At 44.2% G+C, this 26521-nt stretch overlaps 1 protein-coding gene across 1 annotated transcript in view; it reads left to right on the top strand.

Moving 5' to 3' along the window:
* The window catches only part of LOC138671742 (cyclic nucleotide-gated channel beta-1-like), a 120475-nt gene that overhangs the window by 66396 nt on the left and 27558 nt on the right, over positions 1 to 26521 (top strand). Inside the window, exon 4 of the mRNA XM_069759892.1 lies at positions 21233 to 21563. Coding sequence (XP_069615993.1) covers positions 21233 to 21563 — 331 coding nt within the window. The remainder of the gene's footprint in view (positions 1 to 21232; positions 21564 to 26521) is intronic.

Here is a 26521-nt window from a genome sequence, read left to right as displayed (position 1 = left end):
ACTTCTTATATGGATCCCCATGACTTCTATGTTAGCCCCTGATGAGTATAATGGTTTATTTTCTTTTATGCATTACATAACAACGGCAGTACGGGGGACAAATATATACCAGGATGGGGCATCGGATAGTTACGCTACTGAGGTCACACTATACAACTTTGCAATAAAGCTATAGTGTGAAAAATGAATAGGGAAAATGTGAATTTGGTTGGAAAATATTTTGGCATGGTAGGGGGGCCCATTTGAAAGTTTACTCCGGGGCCCATAATTTTGTAGTTATGCCACTGTGTGTGTTTTCCTGGGTGTGTGTGTGTGTGTGAGTGTGTGTGTGTGTGTGTGTGTGTGTTTTCCTGGCTGTGGGTTTGTGTGGTTTTCTCATGTGTGTATGTGTGTTTTCTCAAGTGTGTGAGTGTGCGTGTGTGCATGTGTTTTTCCTGTCTTTGAGCGTGCATGTTTGTGAATGTGCATGTGTGCGAGCGTGTGGACAGCCCATTATTTCACTTTCAAATATCAAATTTATAATGTGTATATATATATCAGTCCCAGAGTACCCTGTATGGTGGATAGTCATCGGCCCCGTCGTATTCTGCGTGGCAAATGGTGGTCGGCCCCGGCGTATCCCGCTTGGTGAATAGTGGTCGGCCCCGCCGGAACCAGCTTGGCAGATAGTTGTCGGCCCCGGCGTATCCCTTGTGACATAAACGGCATAATTAAAGTGCCCTTGTCAGCAGGATTGTGCATAATAACCTACAGACAGTGTCAGCTTGGCGCCATTATACTGATTACAATGATACCTGGTGATGAAATCCGTCTTATGGTTGTTGTCTGATCTTTATTTTCAGTTTTTAGTTAATGATATGCTCCTGCCCCGGGGCGGCCTGTGGGGGGTCTTCATGTGGTGCTATGATTAGGTATTCATAATGCAGACTGCTGACAGGTCACTGATCCCACATGTACCTGCCCCCTAGTTTACATAATGAATATCTATCTATCTAGGGAAAAATAAAGCACCTTCTGCAGGCAGATGCCAGCCTGATCGCATATGTAGTGTGTATATAATTAATTTGTTAAAGGTTATCCTGTGCAGTAGCAGCTATCAGTGTATGTAGAGGTGATCCGAAAGCTTCTACTGCGCAGGCGGCGCCAACTTTGTAGAGAAAAAATTATTCTCCTCCACGATGGCACCGCCGGAGCATGCGTAGTAGCAGCTATTGGATCACCTTTTATGTACACCCGATAGCTGCTACTGCGCAGGCTGTGCTTGTGGTTTACACATACTGATGTAAAATACTGAACTTGTGAACAGGGCCTTATTCTGTATATACACTGTATATATACACACTTCTCCTGTCACGTTGTTGGAGAGGTTGTATTCACGTCTGGATTGTCATTATTGGTTTATTTTTAAGATTCCTATTTCCAAACAAAAACAAATCTTGGAAAACCTGTTCAAATGGGTTACCCCAAGTAACCCCCTCCCTCGGTATATGGGATAACTTGCCAATCTCTGGGACCCCCATAATCTCGAGAACCGGAGCTCTGAAGAGCATCACGTAACTAGAGCTGTGGTCGATTCTGCGCACTGCAGTGCCATTCACATGTAGCTCTTCAATTAACTCCTTTAAAGCACCAATCCAGCATTTTTCTTTATTGCACGGCTGGAGTGATACTTTAAATGTAAGTCCGCTGCCCCGTCTCATACTCCCTTTCCGCTGCCTTCATTGCTCTCCAGCATTGCTCCGGTTCGTCTCCTGTGAAAAGTGACCTGCTTGCAGCTCTAGTGTTTCATGGAGTGGCGTGGAGGTCACTTTTCAGTACAAGTCTATGAGACCATCCTCCTGGCCTTGTTCTGGCTCTCATAACCTTGTATTGACAGCTTGTAATGTAACTTCTGACTTCCAGCTGTCAGAAGCTGCACTTACAAAATGGTGCTGTGGGACCAGAGTGGTGCTGAAAAGCGGGGAAGATGCCAGAGGGTGAGAATATCACTGAGGTTAGGGGGCTTACACTTGAAGCGCCACTCCAGCGCTGTAAAAAGAAAAACAAACTGCTGGAGTAAGTAAATACAAATCCACTAATTGGGGGTGGGACGTGTTATAGCATGTGTGGTGGTGGGATTTGTGTGGCAGGGCTGCCTTTTTGTCTCAGTCCGCCCCTGGACAGAGTGACCGACCGACCACAGAGCACAATCCTGCACTGGACTGAGAACTGTGACCCCCTGTTATGGAGGTACTCTATGGTGGTGTTGTGGAGGTAATGTATGGTGCTGTAATGGAATTATTGTATGGTGGTGTTATGGATGGACCGTATGGTGGTGTTCTGGAGGGACAGTATTGTGTTAAGAAGGGACTGTATTGTGGTGTTATGGAGGTAATGTATGGTGCTGCTATGGAGAGATCGTATGGTGGTGTTATGGAGGGACCATATGGTGGTGTTATGGAGGGACTGTATTGTGGTGTTATGGAGGGATCGTATGGTGATATTATGGAGGTAATGTATGGTGGTGTTATGGAGGTAATGTATGGTGGTGTTCTGGAGGGATCGTATGGTGATGTTATGGAGGTAATGTATGGTGGTGTTATGGAGGTAATGTATGGTGGTGTTATGGAGGGACCATATGGTGGTGTTCTGGAGGGACTGTATTGTGGTGTTATGGAGGGACTGTATTGTGGTGTTATGAAGGGATCGTATGGTGGTGTTATGGAGTTAATGTATGGTGCTGTTATGGAGGGATCGTATGGTGGTGTTATGGAGGGACCATATGGTGGTGTTCTGGAGGGACTGTATTGTGGTGTTATGGAGGTAATGTATGGTGCTGTTATGGAGGTAATGTATTGTGGTGTTATGGAGGGATCGTATGGTGGTGTTATGGAGGGACTGTATTGTGGTGTTATGGAGGTAATGTATTGTGGTGTTATGGAGGGATCGTATGGTGATGTTATGGAGGGATCGTATGGTGGTGTTATGGAGGTAATGTATTGTGGTGTTATGGAGGTAATGTATGGTGCTGTTATGGAGGTAATGTATGGTGCTGTTATGGAGGGATCGTATGGTGATGTTATGGAGGGACCATATGGTGGTGTTCTGGAGGGACTGTATTGTGGTGTTATGGAGGTAATGTATGGTGCTGTTATGGAGGGATCGTATGGTGGTGTTATGGAGATAATGTATGGTGGTGTTATGGAGGTAATGTATTGTGGTGTTATGGAGGGATCGTATGGTGGTGTTATGGAGGCAATGTATGGTGGTGTTATGGAGGTAATGTATTGTGATGTAATGGAGGGATCGTATGGTGGTGTTATGGAGGGACTGTATTGTGGTGTTATGGAGGTAATGTATTGTGGTGTTATGGAGGGATCGTATGGTGATGTTATGGAGGGATCGTATGGTGGTGCTATGGAGGGACTATTATGGTGTTATGGAGGTAATGTATGGTGCTGTTATGGAGGTAATGTATGGTGCTGTTATGGAGGTAATGTATGGTGCTGTTATGGAGGTAATGTATGGTGCTGTTATGGAGGGATCGTATGGTGATGTTATGGAGGGACCATATGGTGGTGTTCTGGAGGGACTGTATTGTGGAGTTATGGAGGTAATGTATGGTGCTGTTATGGAGGGATCGTATGGTGGTGTTCTGGAGGGACTGTATTGTGGTGTTATGGAGGTAATGTATGGTGATGTAATGGAGGGATCGTATGGTGGTGTTATAGAGGGACCGTATGGTACTATTATGGAGGGACTATTATGGTGTTATGGAGGTAATGTATCGTGCTGTTATGGAGGTAATGTATGGTGCTCTTATGGAGGGATCATATGTTGGTGTTATGAAGGGACCGTATGGTGGTTTTAAGGAGGTACTCTATGGTGGAGCTATGGAGGTTTTTATGGTGCCATTATGGAGGTACTGTAGGGGCGGCGGACAGCGGGAATGGTGGTGCGTATGTGTCATTATACAGTGGGGCTGTGCGTGTGTGTGTGTGTCATTCTATGTGTCTGCAGACTTGTGAATCTTCATATTGCTCGCAGTGCTGTGGTCATTCAGTGGGTGTGTGACTGCAAGTTTGTGATTTGCATACATGCGGTCACATGCCGACTAGACTTGAATGGCCTACTGCAACTGTATTGAATAAGACCAGAAACAGTCTAGTCGGAATGTGGCTGGGAATATATATATATCGCATGCTTGCGGTCACAAGACCACCTGTTCCCGGTGCCAGCATCAGAGAATCTTCCCAGCGCACAGTGCGCACGATATGAGGAGTCACACATAGTGACTGTAGATGTAGACATGTAACATAAGATCCGACAACCCCTTTAAGGATGTGCCACTACTCATGGGCCACTGCTGTGTGCTTGCTCCCCAGGCTAAAATTTGCCAGCCAGCCCCTGCATACAGCTTACTAGAATTCTGTAACAGAGGACTGAAATTTGCTGGCCATATTTTATAAACGGAAAACCTGATGACAGGCTGCCTTTAACGTGCATAGTGGTGAAAGCCATTAAAATGTTTTAACAAATTACAGAATCGCTGTTTTGATGTGACCTCACAATAGTAGTCAAAAAGTTTTATGTACCCCAAAATGGTATCAAAACATCAATTAAGCCTACAAAAAGAAGTTCTCACATAGCTCCACTAATAGGAAGATAAAAAAGTAAATATTAATATATATATATATATATATATATATCTATAATATAATGCTGGGAGCGTCACTCTGTCCGAAGCCTCTATAGACTGCGCAAGCGCAAGCGCCGGCGCAGTCTGGGCCTCACAGAGCGACGCTCCCGGGAGATCGCGGTATGCGTAAGCACTGAACGCATACCGCGATCTCCACCGGAGAGTCAGGGACCGCCAGGAGGGAGGGTAAGTATACTCACCTTTCCCGGTTCCAGCGCTGCTTGCGGCTCCGTCTCCCGGCTCCTCTGCTCCCGGCTCCGGAGGGCGCGGACTGCGCAGGCGCCGATTCCTGCTGCCGGAATCGGCGCCTGCGCAGTCCGCGCTTTCCGGCGCCATTTTCTTGAAGACACACTCCGGCTCCACTGCAGGTGTGTCTTCAAGAAAATGGCGCCGGAAAGCGCGGACTGCGCAGGCGCCGATTCCTGCTGCCGGAATCGGCGCCTGCGCAGTCCCCGCTTTCCGGCGCCATTTTCTTGAAGACATACCTGCAGTGGAGCCGGACGATAGGTGAGTATGGTATTTTTTTTTTTTTTATATGGCAGCAGCATTCGGGGGCATACACACTGGAGCGGGGGGCATATAATACAATGGTGGCGCAGGATGGCAGCAGCACATGACAGAACGGGCGCAGGATGGCCGCAGCACATGACAGAACGGGCGCAGGATGGCAGCAGCACATGACAGAACGGGCGCAGGATGGCAGCAGCACATGACAGAACGGGCGCAGGATGGCAGCAGCACATGACAGAACGGGCGCAGGATGGCAGCAGCACATGACAGAACGGGCGCAGGATGGCCGCAGCACATGACAGAACGGGCGCAGGATGGCAGCAGCACATGACAGAACGGGCGCAGGATGGCAGCAGCACATGTCAGAACGGGCGCAGGATGGCAGCAGCACATGACAGAACGGGCGCAGGATGGCAGCAGCACATGACAGAACGGGCGCAGGATGGGAGCAGCACATGACAGAACGGGCGCAGGATGGCAGCAGCACATGTCAGAACGGGCGCAGGATGGCCGCAGCACATGACAGAACGGGCGCAGGATGGCAGCAGCACATGACAGAACGGGCGCAGGATGGGAGCAGCACATGACAGAACGGGCGCAGGATGGCAGCAGCACATGACAGAACGGGCGCAGGATGGCAGCAGCACATGACAGAACGGGCGCAGGATGGCAGCAGCACATGACAGAACGGGCGCAGGATGGCAGCAGCACATGACAGAACGGGCGCAGGATGGCAGCAGCACATGACAGAACGGGCGCAGGATGGCAGCAGCACATGTCAGAACGGGCGCAGGATGGCCGCAGCACATGACAGAACGGGCGCAGGATGGCAGCAGCACATGACAGAACGGGCGCAGGATGGCCGCAACACATGACAGAACGGGCGCAGGATGGCAGCAGCACATGACAGAACGGGCGCAGGATGGCCGCAGCACATGACAGAACGGGCGCAGGATGGCAGCAGCACATGACAGAACGGGCGAAGGATGGCAGCAGCACATGACAGAACGGGCGAAGGATGGCAGCAGCACATGACAGAACGGGCGCAGGATGGCAGCAGCACATGACAGAACGGGCGCAGGATGGCAGCAGCACATGACAGAACGGGCGCAGGATGGGAGCAGCACATGACAGAACGGGCGCAGGATGGCAGCAGCACATGACAGAACGGGCGCAGGATGGCAGCAGCACATGACAGAACGGGCGCAGGATGGCAGCAGCACATGACAGAACGGGCGCAGGATGGCAGCAGCACATGACAGAACGGGCGCAGGATGGCAGCAGCACATGACAGAACGGGCGCAGGATGGCAGCAGCACATGACAGAACGGGCGCAGGATGGCAGCAGCAAATGACAGAACGGGGACGCAGGATGGGAGCAGCAAATGACAGAACGGGCGCAGGATGGGAGCAGCAAATGACAGAACGGGCGCAGGATGGCAGCAGCACATGTCAGAACGGGCGCAGGATGGCCGCAGCACATGACAGAACGGGCGCAGGATGGCAGCAGCACATGACAGAACGGGCGCAGGATGGCCGCAACACATGACAGAACGGGCGCAGGATGGCAGCAGCACATGACAGAACGGGCGCAGGATGGCCGCAGCACATGACAGAACGGGCGCAGGATGGCAGCAGCACATGACAGAACGGGCGAAGGATGGCAGCAGCACATGACAGAACGGGCGCAGGATGGCAGCAGCACATGACAGAACGGGCGCAGGATGGCAGCAGCACATGACAGAACGGGCGCAGGATGGCAGCAGCACATGACAGAACGGGCGCAGGATGGCAGCAGCACATGACAGAACGGGCGCAGGATGGCAGCAGCACATGACAGAACGGGCGCAGGATGGCAGCAGCAAATGACAGAACGGGGACGCAGGATGGGAGCAGCAAATGACAGAACGGGCGCAGGATGGGAGCAGCAAATGACAGGATGGGAGCAGCAAATGACAGAATGGAGGCGCAGGATGGGAGCAGCACATGACAGAACTGGGGCGCAGGATGGGAGCAGCACATGACAGGATGGGGGCGCAGGATGGAGCAGCACATACCAGGATGGAGACCATATACCAATATAAATGCTCGCCACCCGGGCGTAGAACGGGTTCAATAGCTAGTATATATATATATATCAAAGCAAACACTGTAAAAGAAGCTAAGATAAAAAATGCACAAAAACTGACCTGACAGAACGGGCGCAGGATGGCAGCAGCACATGACAGAACGGGCGCAGGATGGCAGCAGCACATGACAGAACGGGCGCAGGATGGCAGCAGCACATGTCAGAACGGGCGCAGGATGGCCGCAGCACATGACAGAACGGGCGCAGGATGGCAGCAGCACATGACAGAACGGGCGCAGGATGGCAGCAGCACATGACAGAACGGGCGCAGGATGGCCGCAGCACATGACAGAACGGGCGCAGGATGGCAGCAGCACATGACAGAACGGGCGAAGGATGGCAGCAGCACATGACAGAACGGGCGAAGGATGGCAGCAGCACATGACAGAACGGGCGCAGGATGGCAGCAGCACATGACAGAACGGGCGCAGGATGGCAGCAGCACATGACAGAACGGGCGCAGGATGGGAGCAGCACATGACAGAACGGGCGCAGGATGGCAGCAGCACATGACAGAACGGGCGCAGGATGGCAGCAGCACATGACAGAACGGGCGCAGGATGGCAGCAGCACATGACAGAACGGGCGCAGGATGGCAGCAGCACATGACAGAACGGGCGCAGGATGGCAGCAGCACATGACAGAACGGGCGCAGGATGGCAGCAGCACATGACAGAACGGGCGCAGGATGGCAGCAGCACATGACAGAACGGGCGCAGGATGGCAGCAGCACATGACAGAACGGGCGCAGGATGGCAGCAGCACATGACAGAATGGGCGCAGGATGGCAGCAGCACATGACAGAACGGGCGCAGGATGGCAGCAGCACATGACAGAACGGGCGCAGGATGGCAGCAGCACATGACAGAACGGGCGCAGGATGGCAGCAGCAAATGACAGAACGGGGACGCAGGATGGGAGCAGCAAATGACAGAACGGGCGCAGGATTGGAGCAGCAAATGACAGGATGGGAGCAGCAAATGACAGAATGGAGGCGCAGGATGGGAGCAGCACATGACAGAACTGGGGCGCAGGATGGGAGCAGCACATGACAGGATGGGGGCGCAGGATGGAGCAGCACATACCAGGATGGAGACCATATACCAATATAAATGCTCGCCACCCGGGCGTAGAACGGGTTCAATAGCTAGTATATATATATATATATCAAAGCAAACACTGTAAAAGAAGCTAAGATAAAAAATGCACAAAAACTGACCTGACTAAATTGTAGATCTTGTATTGTATTCCACCTGAAAATTAACAAAAGATTATCAATAAATTATATCTTCCCAAAATAATAATTTTTATTTATTTTATATAGCACCAACAAAATCTGCACCACTTTACAATTCTGAGATTCAACATGTACAGACAAAGTCAGACATTACAGAGTAACACAAAAATCAACAATTCAAACAAGAAGAGTGAGGGTCCTACTTACAAGCTTACAATCTATAAGTAAATACGCGGGTACAAAAAGTAAAATGTACTTAACAGTGGGGAAAGAAAGTATTTAGTCAGCCACCAATTGTGCAAGTTTTCCCACATAAAAAGATGAGAGGCCTGTAATTGACATCATAGGTAGACCACAACTATAAGGCCGGCTTCACACTCAGCGTATGAAAATACGGTCCGTTTTTTACGGCCGTAATACGCTGAAAAGTCCCCAAAATAGTGGTCCGTAGCTCCTCCGTAGGCAGGGTGTGTCAGCGTTTTTTGCGCATGGCATCCTCCGTATGTAATCCGTATGGCATCTGTACTGCGTGTTTTTATCGCAGGCTTGCAAAACCGACATACGGCTATACAAGGGATCCATGTGTCAAAAAAAAACAAAACATATATACTGTCTATATATATATATACAGTTAGGGCCAGAAATATTTGGACAGTGACACAAGTTTTGTTATTTTAGCTGTTTACAAAAACATGTTCAGAAATACAATTATATATATAATATGGGCTGAAAGTGCACACTCCCAGCTGCAATATGATAGTTTCCACATCCAAATCGGAGAAAGGGTTTAGGAATCATAGCTCTGTAATGCATAGCGTCCTCTTTTTCAAGGGACCAAAAGTAATTGGACAATGGACTCTAAGGGCTGCAATTAACTCTGAAGGCATCTCCCTCGCTAACCTGTAATCAATGAAGTAGTTAAAAGGTCAGGGGTGGATTCCAGGTGTGTGGTTTTGCATTTGGAAGCTGTTGCTGTGAGCAGACAACATGCGGTCAAAGGAACTCTCAATTGAGGTGAAGCAGAACATCCTGAGGCTGAAAAAAAAGAAAAAATCCATCAGAGAGATAGCAGACATGCTTGGAGTAGCAAAATGAACAGTTGGGTACATTCTGAGAAAAAAGGAATTGACTGGTGAGCTTGGGAACTCAAAAAGGCCTGGGCGTCCACGGATGACAACAGTGGTGGATGATCGCCGCATACTTAATTTGGTGAAGAAGAACCCGTTCACAACATCAACTGAAGTCCAGAACACTCTCAGTGAAGTAGGTGTATCTGTCTCTAAGTAAACAGTAAAGAGAAGACTCCATGACAGTAAATACAAAGGGTTCACATCTAGATGCAAACCATTCATCAATACCAAAAATAGACAGGCCAGAGTTAAATTTGCAGAAAAACACCTCAAGAAGCCAGCTCAGTTCTGGAAAAGTATTCTATGGACAGATGAGACAAAGATCAACCTGTACCAGAATGATGGGAAGAAAAAAGTTTGGAGAAGAAAGGGAACGGCACATGATCCAAGGCACACCACATCCTCTGTAAAACATGGTGGAGGCAACGTGATGGCATGGGCATGCATGGCTTTCAATGGCACTGGGTCACTTGTGTTTATTGATGACATAAGAGCAGACAAGAGTAGCCGGATGAATTCTGAAGTGTACCGGGATATACTTTCAGCCCAGATTCAGCCAAATGCTGCAAAGTTGATTGGACGGCGCTTCATAGTACAGATGGACAATGACCCCAAGCATACATCCAAAGCTACCCAGGAGTTCATGAGTGCCAAAAAGTGGAACATTCTGCAATGGCCAAGTCAATCTCCAGATCTAAACCCAATTGAGCATGCATTTCACTTGCTCAAATCCAGACTTAAGACGGAAAGACCCACAAACAAGCAAGACCTGAAGGCTGCGGCTGTAAAGGCCTGGCAAAGCATTAAGAAGGAGGAAACCCAGCGTTTGGTGATGTCCATGGGTTCCAGACTTAAGGCAGTGATTGCCTCCAAAGGATTTGCAACAAAATATTGAAAATAAAAATATTTTGTTTGGGTTATGTTTATTTGTCCAATTACTTTTGACCTCCTAAAATGTGGAGTGTTTGTAAAGAAATGTGTACAATTCCTACATTTTCTATCAGATATTTTTGTTCAACCCTTCAAATTAAACGTTACAATCTGCACTTGAATTCTGTTGTAGAGGTTTCATTTCAAATCCAATGTGGTGGCATGCAGAGCCCAACTCGCGAAAATTGTGTCACTGTCCAAATATTTCTGGCCCTAACTGTATATATATATATATATATATATATATATATATATATATATATATATATATATATGTCAGTAGACACATATATGTATATATATTATTACTTCATACAGCGCTAGATAGCTTTAAAGCCGGCAATTCAATTACCGGCTTTTGCTATCTCCTTCCTAAACCCGACATGATATCAGACATGGTTTACATACAGTAAACCATCTCATATCCCCACTTTTTTTTGCATATTCCACACTACTAATGTTAGTAGTGTGTATATGCAAAATTTGTTCTGTTTGTTCTAGCTATTAAATTAAAGGGTTAAATGGCGGAAAAAATTGGCGTGGGCTCCCGCACAATTTTCTCCGTCAGAGTAGTAAAGCCAGTGACTGAGGGCAGATATTAATAGCCTGGAGAGGGTCCATGGTTATTGCCCCACCCCCCCCTGGCTAAAAACACCTGCCCCCAGCCACCCCAGAAAAGGCACATCTGGAAGATGCGCCTATTCTGGCACTTGGCCACTCTCTTCCCATTCCCGTGTAGCGGTGGGATATGGGGTAATGAAGGGTTAATGCCACCTTGCTATTGTAAGGTGACATTAAGCCAAATTAATAATGGAGAGGCGTCAATTATGACACCTATCCATTATTAATCCAATACTAGTAAAGGGTTAAAAAAACACACACACATTATTAAAAATTATTTTAATGAAATAAAAACAAAGGTTGTTGTAATAATTTATTCTACGCTCAATCCAATCACTGAAGACCCTCGATCTGTACCAAAAAAAAAAAAAACAACAATATCCATACCTTCCGAAGATCTGTAAAGTCCAACGATGTAAATCCATCTGAAGGGGTTAAAATATTTTGCAGCAAGGAGTCCTGCTAATGCAGCGCAGCTCCTTGCTGCAAAACCCCGGAGAATGAAGGTAAAGTAGGTCAATGACCTATATTTACCTTAATTTGCGGTGAGGCGCCCTCTGCTGGCTGTTCCTAGATCGTGGGAACTATCCTAGAAAGCTCCCAGCCTCGAGTTCATATGAGGACAACCAGCAGAGGGCGCCTCTTATGAACTCGATATGGAGGACTATGGGATGTGCATTTTACAATATGGAAGACTGTAGTGCACATTATAACACATGGAGGACTATGGGGTGTATTACACTAAACAAGCAAAATGCTGCATATTCATCGAGTGATTGGATTGTTTATGCCGAAACAGAAATAATTGTTCTCAGCAGCACATCGCTTTGTGTAAATCAGGGATCCCCAACTCCAGTCCTCAAGGCCCACCAACATGTCATGTTTTCAGGATTTCCTTAGTCTTGCCCAGGTAATAATTGCATCACCTGTTCAATGCAAAGGAAATCCTGAAAACATGACCTGTTGGTGGGCCTTGAGGACTGGAGTTGGGGACCTCTGGTGTAAATTGTAGATGTGCTGCTAACATGATACTGTATGGGGACAGATTGATCTATTAGTGATTGTTCTGTCCCCATCATTCTTTCTCAGTTGGTGTAAAGAGGCGTTGAACGATTTCAGTATTGTCGATCACACTCATTTAGCGGCCTGAACTCAGCGCATGTAAATATGACCAAAAAGCTTCTGTTTGATGTGCAATATATTAGCATTTGGGGCCCCATTTTAAACTTTGCCTAAAAACGGCCCTGCCTGCAGGATGGCTAATATTGAGGGCAATCTGACCAGTTTATCCGGCTCCGTGGGGCCCCTGGCCAGATTACCCTTATGTGCTGTGGGCAGGGCGCAAACCCTGCAGCTCTGCTGCCTGCAGGAGAAAATGGGAGCGGAGCTGCAGGGAATGGATCCATCCTGCTTCCTGTCTCACACAGCAGTGGCTGAATGACATCATCATTCAGCGCCGCGGATGTGCGAGACAGGAAGCTGCCGGCGATGGTGGGGCTTCAAGATACCGTGCGCAGAGGTGAGTGTGTGTGTGCGTGCATGCAGAGAGGTGAATAGTGCTGTGTGTGTCTGTGTGTGTAGGTGGAGGAGAGGGCAATGATGTGGGTGATGGGGCGGAAGGCAATGATTAGGTTGATGGAGAGGGCAATGATAGGGGTGGTGGGGGAGGAGAAAGTGATGGAGGTGGTGAATGTGCAATAATGGGGTGGTGGAGAGAAAGCAATAATGGAGGTGGTGAAGAGGGCAATCATAGGGGTAGGGAGAGAGCAATAATGGGATGCGGGGGGAGGAGGACAATGAGGGGTGTGGGGAATTGGGATGGGAGGAAAGGGGAGTTATAATGGTTTTAAGAACGGGGAGGTGGAGGAAGATGTTATTGTCGATTATTATGTTTAACACAGTCCCTTAGTATACAGTGTACTCACTTATATATATACGAGTATATCTTTGTCGCCTTAAAAGGAGGGGGGCCCAGGCACATTTCCTGCACAGGGAACCCAAGCTGTCTGTGTCCGTCCCTGACCAGTGCAATGGCAGGCACAGGGTGGAGACATCTGAATTGCAGCTGCACAGACGTATGAGCCTAGCATCTACAGCACTGGCAAAAATTAAGAGACCATTGCACAGTTTTATAAAAATCAGCTTCTCTACATGTCTGACAGCCATTCCAGTGTCAGTTGAATTCCAACCAGAGCACACATTATTCTACTTAATGTGCTTCTGATTAGGTGATCACCTGAACCAAATCTTTTTTAACGAAAGAAAGTATAACTAACCCTGCTGTGGTGCTCACAATCCTCTTGTAATAGGACAAGCTGGTTGGCAAAACAAGTGCTAATGATATCCCAAAGGTAATAGGAATAAAAAACTAATTTTTAACCATGCCAAAGGAGTTGAAAAGAAAAGTCTTAAGTGAGGAAAAGAAGGGCTCAATTCTGGCTTTACTAGCAGAGGAATACAGTGAGCGTCATGTTGCCTCCATCCTTAAAATTTCTAAGACGGCAGTCCATTACAACAAGGTCAAGCAGCAGACATTGGGGACAACAAAGCTAAAGACCAGCAGAGGGCGAAAATGACTCTCCACTGACCGGGTTGACAGACATCTTATTTGAATGTCACTCAGCAACCACAGGATGACATCAAGCGACCTACAAAAGGAATGGCAAATGGCAGCTGGGGTGAAGTGCATGGCAAGAACAGTTCGTAACAGGCTCCTAGAGGCAGGACTCAAGTCATGTAAAGCTAGAAAAAAGCCTTTCATCAATGAGAAGCAAAGGAGAGCCAGGTTGAAGTTTGCCAAAAACCATAAGGATTGGACCATAGAGGACTTGAGTAAGCTAATCTTCTCTGATGAGTCTAATTTTCAGCTTTGCCCAACACCTGGTCATCTAATGGTTAGACGGAGACCTGGAGAGGCATACAAGGCACAGTGTCTTGCACCCACTGTGAAATTTGGTGGAGGATCGGTGATGAGATAGGGATGCCTTAGCAAGGCTGGAATTGGGCAGATTAATCTTTGCGAAGGACCTATGAATCAAGCCGCATACAAGGTTATCCTGGAAAAACAGTTGATTCCTTCTGCTCAGGCAATATTCCCCAACTCTGAGGACTGTTTTTTCCAGCAGGACAATGCGCCATGCAACACAGCTAGGTCAATCAATGTGTGGATGAAGGACCACCACATCAAATCACTGTCATGGCCAGGCCAATCTCCAGACCTGAACCCCAATGAAAACCTCTGGAATGTAATCAAGAGGAAGTTGGATAGTCACAACCCATCAAACAAGGAAGGACTGCTTTAAAAGGAACCTGTTACCCCCCCCCCCCAGGCATTTGTAACTAAAAGAGCCACCTTGTGCAGCACTGATGCTGCATTCTGACAAGGTGGCTCTTTTAGTTCTTGCTGCTGGCACTGCTGAAATAATCATTTATGAAATTTGTCCCTCATACTTTGAAATCGCCAGGGGGGCAGGTTTTTCCCCCCTAAAACAGACGCACCACAGCCGTCACTCATGGCCTCTGCACACCGGGCGCCACCTCCTCAGCGTTATTCAATTATCCCGGCGCCTGCGCTGTTATCTTAGGCCTTGGGCATGCGCAGATAGTGCTGCCCATCCACTGACATTAGTTGATGTCTTGCTTATTGCGCCTGCGTGAACACGCGTCCAAAGATCCCGCCCCGCAGTCTCTTCTGATTTATTCACACTGTGGGGCTGGGATTATTGGGCATGCGCAGTACTTATCTGCGGCTCTCCCTCAGCCTTCCTCCTACTGTGCAGCGTCAGAGGAATCGTCAGAGGCCATGAGTGACGGCTGTGGTGCGTCTGTATTGGGGGGGGGGGGGGAAGACCTGGCCCCTGGCGATTTCGAAGTATGAGGGACAAATTTCATAAACGATTATTTCAGCAGTGCCAGCAACAAGAACTAAAAGAGCCACCTTGTCAGAATGCAGCATCAGTGCTGCACAAGGTGGCTCTTTTAGTTACAAATGCCTGGGGGGGTGATAGGTTCCCTTTAAATTTTTGTACCAGGAGTGGCATAAGGTCACCCAGAAGCAGTGTGAAAGACTGGTGGAAAGACTGCCAAGACGCATGAAAGCTGTGATTAAAAATCATGGTAATTCCATAAAATATTGATTTCTGAACTCTTCCTGAGTTAAAACATTAGTATTGTTGTTTCTAAATGATTATGAACTTGTTTTCTTAACATTATTTGAGGTCTGCAAGCAATGCATTTGTTTTGTTATTTTGACCATTTCTCATTTTCAGAAAATAAATACAAAATGTATTGCTTGGAAATTCGGAGACATGTTGTCAGTAGTTTATATAATAAAAGAGCAATTTACATTTTACTCAAAAATATACCTATAAAGAGAAAAATCAGACAAACTGAACATTGTGCAGTGGTCTCTTAATTTTTCCCAGAGCTGTATATTCAGAATACATCTGAGAGAGAGAATATTTTAACGAGAATAAGACTGATTAATTGTGAGTTCCAGTGAGCTGAGTGACTGCATTCTAGTAATCAAGACAAGAATTAATCAGAAGAACAGTAAGTTTTTTAAGTTTTCATGGAAAGAAAATGGAGGAATCTAGAGTTTTTTTTAGGTGCACGTGCAAGGAGCCAAATATAAACCCCCACACAATGGGCATGCTGTTATGGTACCTTTGAGAAATGCAAGCATCACAGTAAACTCATACTCAAATAAATCACCATTGTCAGAGCCACATCCAGAGAACCACAATTTCAAGTTCACAAGCTCAAGAAAATAATATTGGGTGACAGCATCCAGGTAGTCAAAAAAAAGAAGTCTTTATTCGCTCACTCCACACATACCAACTGCAAAACCACACTGGGTACTAGTTATCTTCTGTCTCATCAAAGGTTGAGGTTCCTGAGATGATTACCATACTTTACACTACATCTTTTTCTCCACCAATTTCGGCTAATCTGGACAACCATCTAATGTGTATAGGGGCTTCCCATCTCCACCTATCAGATGTCAGGGTCTTACAATTTGTGATCCACCATGCCAGATGCTTTAATTCTAAAGGATGGATTGCTGTTTTTATTCAATGGACTGATACAAAAATCTAGATGTCGAATATTTCTATATTATGCCAATGTAAAACATGTTGCATATTTGTTCACCATTGTCTTCTGCTACAGATATCAAAGGCTTGGTTTCAGCCAAAGAAACGTTTGCATTTAATTTCTATGATATCCAGGTTTTTTGTGCAGGTTTCTTCTATGCACTCCAGCTTCCTTCCACAGTCCCAAACCATACTTGAAGGTTAATTGGCTTGCAATGTAATTGACCTTTGGATTCTGTATGTGCATCTGTTGTGGAGAAAATAGCGTATAAGCTCCAGTGAGGCAGAGACAGATGTAAGTGAAAACACTCTCTGCGCAGTGTTATATGTCAGTTCTATGGACAGGATAATAATGAAAAAATAATCCCCCTATAATATAAAGGATGTCAAGCGTAGCTGTTCAGCTAAGATTTCATATGTCTGACAATGTCAAATATTCCATTGCAAAATTGGGTAATATACCAGCGAGCAGGAAGACTCATGCCTCCTAAAGGGATTTTGTGGGATTTCACATTCATGGTTTATCCACAAAATGTGATTACAGTGGGTCCCATCCCATAGACCCCTCTGCTTGGCAGAACAAGTGTGCTGTAGAACTTTCCCATTCAGAGAAAAAGGACTAAGCTGCCGTTCCAGAGGCACCCATGTCCAAAACTAGAGCAAGGAAGTTCAGAACTTCCAAAGACTGCTTTACCCTTTCTTTCTGCTAATTAGTGGAGCCATGATATAATGAGAACGTTTACAGAAATAGGGTCTGTCACCAATCTTTAGTAACAAACAATTCTGGATCATCTTTTCTTGTAATTCTACATTTTTCAATTCTTTTGTCATTCCTCCAGAAAAATATGAATGCATTACCAACTGGGTAATATCAGCTTGGGGCATATCCATGCCCAATACTGACATTGTCAAATCATTCCCATCAGTGTGAGACTATATAGAAAGACACCCCTTTGTCATATGAAAAGATAACGCCTAATTGTCAATTCATTCAGAAATATTCATTAGGAATGCAGAAAAGAAAAGATGCCCCAGACCTGCTAGTTTACTGGTAATTCAGGTGTGTAAAAATAGCAAACTTGTCAGGAGTGGTGATAACTTTGAAGGCGCAGCTCTATTACATTTTTTGCATGTATTGTTAGTTCTTTCAATTGCAAGAAAATCTTTGGATAGGAAGTAAAAAGATTAAATTCTTAAAGATGGAGAACCAAGGGAATCTTTTATTTTTTTATTTCCTCAGATTTCATCAACCATAACTGTTTTATTTTTAGGATGGCAGTTTGACCTATTTGAGGTCTTGGTTTTTCAAGGACAAATGAGGGTTTATTTTTAAAAAAAATCATATAAAAACATCCATATAAAAAGCAGTGGATGGAGATTACGGGGACAGTGAGAGAGGTGCAAGTGAGGTGTGTGTGAAGTGTGTGAAGGGGAAGTGTTAGACACATAATCCTATGGGTGAGTTGCCTATATGTGTCCAATGTGTCCGTGCTATGTAAAGCTTATGTCCATTGTATGGGTCCACGTGTGGTATGTATCCTTTGTGAGTGGCATGGAAGGCATGTGGCCTAAGAGTGTGCAGTAAGTAAGATGTGTCATATTCGTGAGAGGTTCATGTCCGATGTGTGTAAGTGTGCGGCATGTGTCCTATGCGTGCGGTGCGTGTGAAACTTGTGTGTGAAAAGAACATGGCAGGTATGTTTCCAGCAAGGGTGTAGACCAGGTGTGGCATGTAACTTGTGTTTTCTTGGAGCTTGTGTGGCACTATGTCTGACAGCCACTCTATATAACTAACACATTAAAGCTGCACTCTGACATATGTAAACATTGAATATTTCAAATTGGAACTGCATTGCTGCTGTAGAAAACATGTTAAAATATGAATTGCTTAGCGCACAAATTGGCCAATTCATGTGTGCCCAACAGCCCATGACAAGGCATACCCCTTTGTTAGGACCCTAAACCTAACATGATGCCAGTCACCCAGGCTAAAAGCCTACAATTATAAGGACAGAACACACCTGAGCGACCGTAAAATATGGTTAACTCAATGAAGCTCACCAAACCAAAGATAAATTAAAATATAACATTTATTAAGAAATATTTAAAAGAGATCGAAAAAAGGCCACATATAAGAACACAAACAAAAACGCCCCCGGAAGAAGCAGAGGGCGAAACGCGCGTCGGGGCGCCAGAGGAAAACATCCAACACACGGGTACTTGTCTGGTAAGATGCATATGTCTTTATTTGTCACCTTGGGCTTTTAGCACATCGTAGTTTAGGCACACTTTATTATCCCCGCCGGTCCAAGCAATATGGAGATACAGTTTTCTGCACTCATTATGGATTAGGAGCCGATGGGCATGGTATGCTTATATACATAGGTGCTTTAGCCTATGTTTACATGAAATGGATGCTTTCTTTCCAGCATATATACAGACTACTCTTGTGTATGATTACATATGTATTGACCTGTAGATGGATGTTTCCCTCTGATTTGGGGTTTTTGTTTGTGTTCTTATATGTGGCCTTTTTTGGATCTCTTTTAAATATTTCTTAATAAATGTTATATTTTAATTTATCTTTGGTTTGGTGAGCTTCATTGAGTTGACCATATTTTACGGTCGCTCAGGTGTGTTTTGTATTGAGAAGTACCAACAACTTTATGTAGTAGGACATTTGTGGTGATTTAATTATAAGGACAGGTAGGATCAAGCTCTATTTAAAAATGCCTTAGGCTGATGGGAGAAGATCAGTCGGAAGCTTGTACTTGATCAAAAAAGAGTGCAGCTTTAAAGGGAATCTGTCAACCCCGGGACGTATATGACCTATTAATATGGGCACACAGGTAATAGAGATGTTACACTAGTCCCACCAGTATGCCTCATATTAATGGTCTTGATACTGAGAAATGTTATATTCTGTCTGTATGTTAATGATTTCTTCCAGACCCTGGGATGTGCGGTGCCTGGAAGAAATCCCTGCCTCCTGCCAGTGGTGACAGATTCCCTTTAAGTTAGTTATATAGAGTGGTTCTCTTAGCTTGCACCTGTTCATACTTGTCCTTTTCTCTCTGGACATGGCGGTTAGTTTTGATATGTGTAATACACGTCTTTTGACTGATCTCCTCCTATCAGCCTAATGAATTTTTAAGCTTGATCCTACCTTCCTATATAATTGTAGGCTGGGAGAGGCAGCATGTTAGGTTTAAGGTCCCAACAAAGGGGTTCGCCTTGTCGCTGGCTGTTGAGCTCATGTGAATTGTTCAATTTGTGCGCTAAGTAACTTAATTTTTTAACATGTTCTCTATAGCAGTAATGCAGTGCCAATACCATCTATTTATGGTTTACATATTATAGTGTTTCAGAGCGCAGCGGTAATTTATTTGCTACTTTGCCTGAGTGGCACGTGTGCAGAATCTGTCCTATGTGTATGTGGGTATGTGTCATGTGTCAAGTAGGTGAATGGAGGGTGAACGGCATGGGTGAAGTGCATGAATGAAATGTAGGTGACTAATATACATAAGAAAAAACTATGATTTTTCTTGTTTTTGTAGGGACAAGAGGTGATGCATACTGGACCACACAGTAACTATCCCAATCTTTCATCATTTGTATTTTATATGATATGCTGTCTGTACTTTATACATAGGACATACCTTATAGACATTGGGATATTACTATTTAATTAACAACTCACATCATTGTAAATACATCATTGTAAATACACACCTGTACTTTGTATCTCCCCCACCTCATTGTAGATTGTAAGCTCTCACGAGCAGGGACGTCTTATTGTGCTTTAATTATTGTATTGTTAACGTTGTTACTTATGACTGTTGCATTTGAAACTGTTAAACTGTAAAGCGCTGCGGAATATGTTGGCACTATATCAAGATTATTATTATTACTACCTTTTGTATACATATTCTTGTCATTGTCCCCCATTGGGTTACTCTGCATGTTTTATTTTCATTATCTTTTTGCATATCTACTCCAATAAAGTAAATGATTTAAAAGACTTCATAGCACAAGTTTTCAGGTTATAGATATTTGCGGTGTCTCAGTATTTATTTATTGATATGTGCTAAGTTTTGTGTCGGTATTAAGGAAAAAAAAGAATGACCAGGCTGTGATCAAGGTCATGGAGGGAATATCTGATCATGATGATAGTCAGGGCTTCATTAACATTTTGGATCCTGCGTGTAAAGAGACTTATTCCAAAATCATTTTGTGTTGAACGTGGCGCTAATAGGCATCGCTGACATATACACTTTGGTTTTATGAAGTTGATGACATTCTGTATAATAATCCCCTACTCAGCACATCATTCATATCATTCATTGTCTTCATTGTTTGCTTAATTTGCTCTCTCCCTGAGACCTTGAAATGGCAGGCTCATGTGAGATACAATAGAGCAGTATCCACATATTAATCCCATAATTACCCAGCAGCCAGTGTGTGTATTACACCCATAGATCACACTGTGTTTACAATACTTGTGGGTTACATAGAGGAGATTGTGAGTTACAAATTGCTACTATTATCTTCTCATTGTGATCCTTCCATCCCCCTGGCTATTGGCCAGCAGCTAGTCACATGTCCCTCTGCCAGCAGCTCAGGTTTCTGCTGTGTGCAGCTCTGCTGCTGCCTGTTTGCCCAGCTCTCAGGCTGTAGTGTCCAGTGAGATCTGTGTACCACTGCCAGGATGGGCACATGCACCCCAGCACCATGCAGGGACAAGGAACCTTACCAACCAGGTGCTACACCCAGAAGACCCCAGAGCTCACCACAGCACAATGCACAGCAGAGGCAGGGCACCATCAGCTGAGCTGCAAGCACTCATCCAGGAGTTGGCATCTACTGAACTTGCATTGGCTTCCTAGTGGCCAGTCCTAAAACTAGACAACACATGCATTGTCTCTGAGGAAAGAAGAAGAAGAAGAAGAAGAAGAAGAAGAAGAAGAAGAAGAAGAAGAAGAAGAAGAAGAAGAAGAAGAAGAAGAAGAAGAAGAAGAAGAAGAAGAAGAAGAAGAAGAAGAAGAAGAAGAAGAAGAAGAAGAAGAAGAAGAAGAAGAAGAAGAAGAAGAAGAAGAAGAAGAAGAAGAAGAAGAAGAAGCCATCTCGCCATCCACACTGGATCTTGTCCACACTCAGGGAGAAGGGGTCTCTGTCCTTCACTTGAATAATGGGGCTCAATACACGAAGAAAGGAGAAAACACAATGGACCCACCAGGTAAATGTTTATTATACTCTATTTACTGTTTATTATTTACAGTTTATTACATGTATCAACAATAGAAACTTCAATGACACAGTGTTCTGCATTGCTGATCTTGCTCCTGGCAGGGGACCCAGGGTGTGATCTACAGCCAGCCCCACACACAGCTCAGCAATGCTCAGCTGAAAGTTAACCTTGTCACAGAGATGATTACATGGGAATGGAACAAATAGGACTGAGTGATCTGATGAGCACTTCCATCTCCCTTTATGGCAGTAATGATGTTCAGCTTCATGGCTTAGATCTCTTTGTAGACAACAGTTTTAAATTGAAGTCTAGGAAGCATATGGAGATTGCTTTAACTCTCCAAGTGCCAGACCAGCATGCAGCTCTTGTGCCCAGTGTTTCAGAACCTCGGTGTAGATCATCAGTGACATTTCTTAGAATGTTTGGGTGGGAGACTGCTATTCCAGAAAAGTTTGTGTGTGTGTTATAATATCCTCCAGCATTTTGTTAATCCTGTGTAATCCTTTGTAAAGTGAGTCTCTGTAAACTGTGAGATGTTTGCTAAACTAGGGGATTACAAGGCATTATCAGCCATACTTCACATGGTAATGCCCCTCACTGGACACAATAGGATTGTCCCTGTGATCACTTCACACTTAAGTTAATTACAGACAGCTATACAGAAGCTTTAGCCCAGCATAGCCCCCTATTATCAGTACTGCCATGTGTACTGTAACATCACCTGCCCTACTGGAAGAAATACTGGAAGCCTGTCTATCATCTATCTCCTATCTATCTATCTATCTGTCTATCTATCTATCTATCTACTTGTTTATTATCTATCTATCGCCTATCTATGTATCTATCTATTATCTATAGTATCTATCTATCTATCTATCTATCTATCTATCTATCTATCTGTCTCTGAATCTATTATCTATCTATCTCAGTATCTCAGTATCTATCTATTATCTATCTATCTACAGTATCTATCTCCTATCTATGTATCTATCTATTATCTATCTATCTGTCTGTCTCTGAATCTATTATCTATCTATCTACAGTATCTATCTATCTATTATCTATCTATGTATCTATCTATCTATCTATCTATCTATCTATCTGTCTGTCTGTCTCTGAATCTAGTATCTATCTATCTACAGTATCTATCTATCTGTCTATCTATCAATCTATCTATCTATCTATCTATCTATCTATCTATCTATCTATCTATCTATTATCTATCTATCTATGTATCTATCTATAATCTATCTATCTATCTATCTATCTATCTATCTATCTATCTATCTATTATCTATCTATCTATTATCTATCTATCTATCTATCTATCTATCTATCTATCTATCTATCTATCTATCTATCTATTATCTATCTATCATCTATCTATCCCTGAATCTATCTATCTATGTAGGATCTATATTTTGACCTATCTAGGGATGGAAATACTTAGTAAACATGCCAAAATTGCCCCAATTAAGGCCAACACTATGGCCAATTGTATTGTATATATAGACTAGAACAAGCATAAGGGATTTTGACTTGGATATTGCATGTAGGACTACAAGTGACAGCATGGTATGTTAGCTCTCACTCTATCGTTGCAAAATACAGTTTAGGCCACAACTGGCTACTTGTTTTTAGAGAAGTACACTGAAACTAAATTACAAGATGGTTAGAGTTATAATTCTACACTATGTAAAACATTTAGGAAGACACAGGAGTATAAGCAAAACCAATGCACCCATAATCTAAGACAATGAATAATGAAATATGTCATCATAAAAGTGGTAAAAGCAACCCAAAAACTCATTTTCAAAGCAGCAATATAGTACTTTAGTATATACAAGGTAAGTAAAAAATAAAGAACCAAAAACATATCTGTACAACCAGGGGAATAACTATAATAGATGCAGGGGCTGCAATCGCACCTGAGCCCTGGATAATATTAGGGCCCCAAAGGTCCCTTTGCCCGATATGAAAAGACTATTACTAGTAGAGACCTGTGTTAGTTAAGGCCCCATTGGAGATTTTGCACTGTGTAAAGCGCTTAAAAATGTTTTAAGTTACCTACAAGATAATGGAGACGTCAGTCATAAAGATTACTAGACAGGTGGGTATAGAAGACTAGTAGGTAAGTTGGTGGTTCACAGGGGCCAAATAAGTATTTAGCTACCCCATCCCTGTTGAAATGCCACCCAGGGCACCCAGCACCTGGTGTCATAGCCCCTCATTCATTTATACAGCAGCCATTACTAGAGGGGCAGACCATGACAATAGAGAAAACCTGGTAAACATTCTCTTCCAAAGTGGCCCAGCAGCCCCCAGACTATATAAATAGAGGCACATATCAGATATCTGTGTGTACAGGACCAGGCATGCAGGAGGTCTGTGACTGCTGAGGATTAACCCCCTGCCATTCTCTAAGTGCTAAGAATTAAGTGATTCTGCTAATTAGTTCTTGGGATTAGAAAGTAAATGTAGGAAAAGATAAGGGAAAGATTAGTTCTACAGATGCCTACAGGCTGTATGTAATCAATAAAACATAAGTACATTATTTCATAAAGTGATTTACAACTACTGTGCCCCTTCCAACTCTCAGCTGATATCAGCCAGAACATCCTCTTCAGGCTCCTGCAGACTCGCACCGCTTCTCAAGGGAAACCCTGTCAAAGATTTGTATGTGGACACTTTTTCTTGTTGATGCGTGCTCATAATCCGCAAACCACGCCATAAAATATCCTCATCATTTATTATGATGTTCTCTTACAGTGTATTACATTTTGGGGCAAGTTTTTATTTGCACTTGAAAGTTTGTCAACTACGTAACTATTTGTAAAATCACAAGACATGCGTGAAGCATGGTGGTAAACCTAAGTTGTTTGTTCCTAGTGTCTCCTGAAGCTTGCAAACATCATGTCATAAATCATAAAGTTATATGCAATATTGGAAAAAAAGAGTAATAGTTATAAAACATACTATGAAGGTGGAGAACAAATCAAGTACATCCGTATTGTGAAACTGAAATATTGCAAAAGTTTGTGACTTTAGAGATTATTCTGCCAGTTCAGCTAAGTTGTGAAAAGTGTTTGGAACTTAGAGGAATGACAAATGTCATTTACACCATAAAAGTGGTGTAAACTAAGGCAGAAATGTTCTGCCAGTTTATGACATGAGTACATTTCTGATGCTGGTGTGTTGTAGCAGAAAGATGTGCCCACCCCTCAATGAATGCGTAGAATCTTATTCCAGCACCTCCTGAGTTAAGAATTACTGAGCGTTGTGGTCATCCTCGCTGAGCCCAGTGATTGGTTGCAGTGCTCACATGATTAAATCATGACATGACCAATGTGACCCTGTCAACAAGCACCTCCATAGACAACTCTTTGTTTATTGTAGACCAAATAGGTTTCATCTGAGGTCCCAGTGCTATAAGTACCGAGTGTCATTTGTAATCCTGTGTCTTTTTGTATAGAAATAAAGTCTGTTCATCCCCAAATAAAACTAAAATAAAATATATATTATATATAGTCATAGCATAAAAAGTTTTATTTATTTTGTGTGTATTGAAACAACACAAAAAAACTGAGAAAAGAAGGCAAATTCGACATAATTTAACGCAAAACCCCAACAATGGGCTTGACAAAATTGTTGGCACGCTCAACTTAATATTTGGTTGCAAACCCTTTGGACTAAATAACTGCAATCAATCGCCTCCTATAATCATCAACAAGCTTCTTAGAACTCTTATCTGGAATTTTGGACCAGTCTTCTTTGCAAACTGCTCCAGGTGTCTCATATTTGAAGGGGGCCTTCCTCCAACAGCAATTTTAATATCTCTCCAAAGGTGTTCAATGGGATTTATATCTGGACTCATTGCTTGCTGGCCACTGCAGAACTCTTCAGCACTTTGTTTTCATCCATTTCAGGTGCTTCTTGAAGTATGTTTGGGGTCATGGGTCCTGCTTGAAGACCCATGGCCTAGGACGCAAACACAACTTTCTGACAATGGGCACTATATTGCGACATCAACATCCTTTGGTAGTCTTCAGATTTCATGATGCCTTGCACATATTCAAGGCACCCAGTGCCAGAGGCATCAAATCAACCCAAGAAAATCTTTGAACCTTCACCATATTTGACTGTAGGTACTGTGTTCTTTTCTTTGTAGGCCTCATTCTGTTTTCGGTAAACAGTAGAATGATGTGCTTTACCATAAAGCTCTATCTTGGTCTCATCTGTCCACATGATGCTTTCACAGAAGGATTTTGGATTACTCGCATACATTTTGGCAAACTGCAGTCTAGATTTTTTATGTCTCTGTGTCAGTAATAGGGGTCCTCCTGAGTCTCCTGCCATAGCATTTCATTTCATTCAAATATCGACGGACAGTTCGCACTGACACTGATGCACCCTGAGCCTGCAGAACAGCTTCAACATCTTTGGAACTTGTCCGGACTATCCTGTGTTGCAACCTTTCAGCAATTTTCTCTCCCATCCACATCCAGAGAGATTATCTACAGTGCCATGGGTTGTAAACATATTATGTTACACACCATGGACAAAGGAAGATCTCTGCAGATGAACTTGAAACCTTGAGATTGTTGATATTGTTCAACAATTTTGGCTCTTAATACTCAGTTCTCTTTCTGTTCTCCATGCGTAGTGTAGCACACACAGACACACAATGCAAAGCTTGAGTCAACTATTCCCCTTTTTATCTGGTTTTAGGTGTGATTTTCATATTGTCCACACTTGTTACAGGTGAGTCTGAATGAGCAAGTTGTTTATGGCTAACATAAAACAAAATTTCAAAAACATCACAGGAAATGTTACAGCCTTAGGGTACCGTCACACAGTGGCACTTTGATCGCTAGGACGGCACGATCCGTGATGTTCCAGCGATATCGTTACGATCTCGCTGTATCTGACACGCTACTGCGATCAGG

Source organism: Ranitomeya imitator, chromosome 3 (genome assembly GCF_032444005.1).
Source record: "Ranitomeya imitator isolate aRanImi1 chromosome 3, aRanImi1.pri, whole genome shotgun sequence".
Taxonomy (NCBI): domain Eukaryota; kingdom Metazoa; phylum Chordata; class Amphibia; order Anura; family Dendrobatidae; genus Ranitomeya; species Ranitomeya imitator.
Note: the sequence above shows the minus strand (reverse complement) of the source record. Positions and strands in the feature narration are given on the sequence as shown.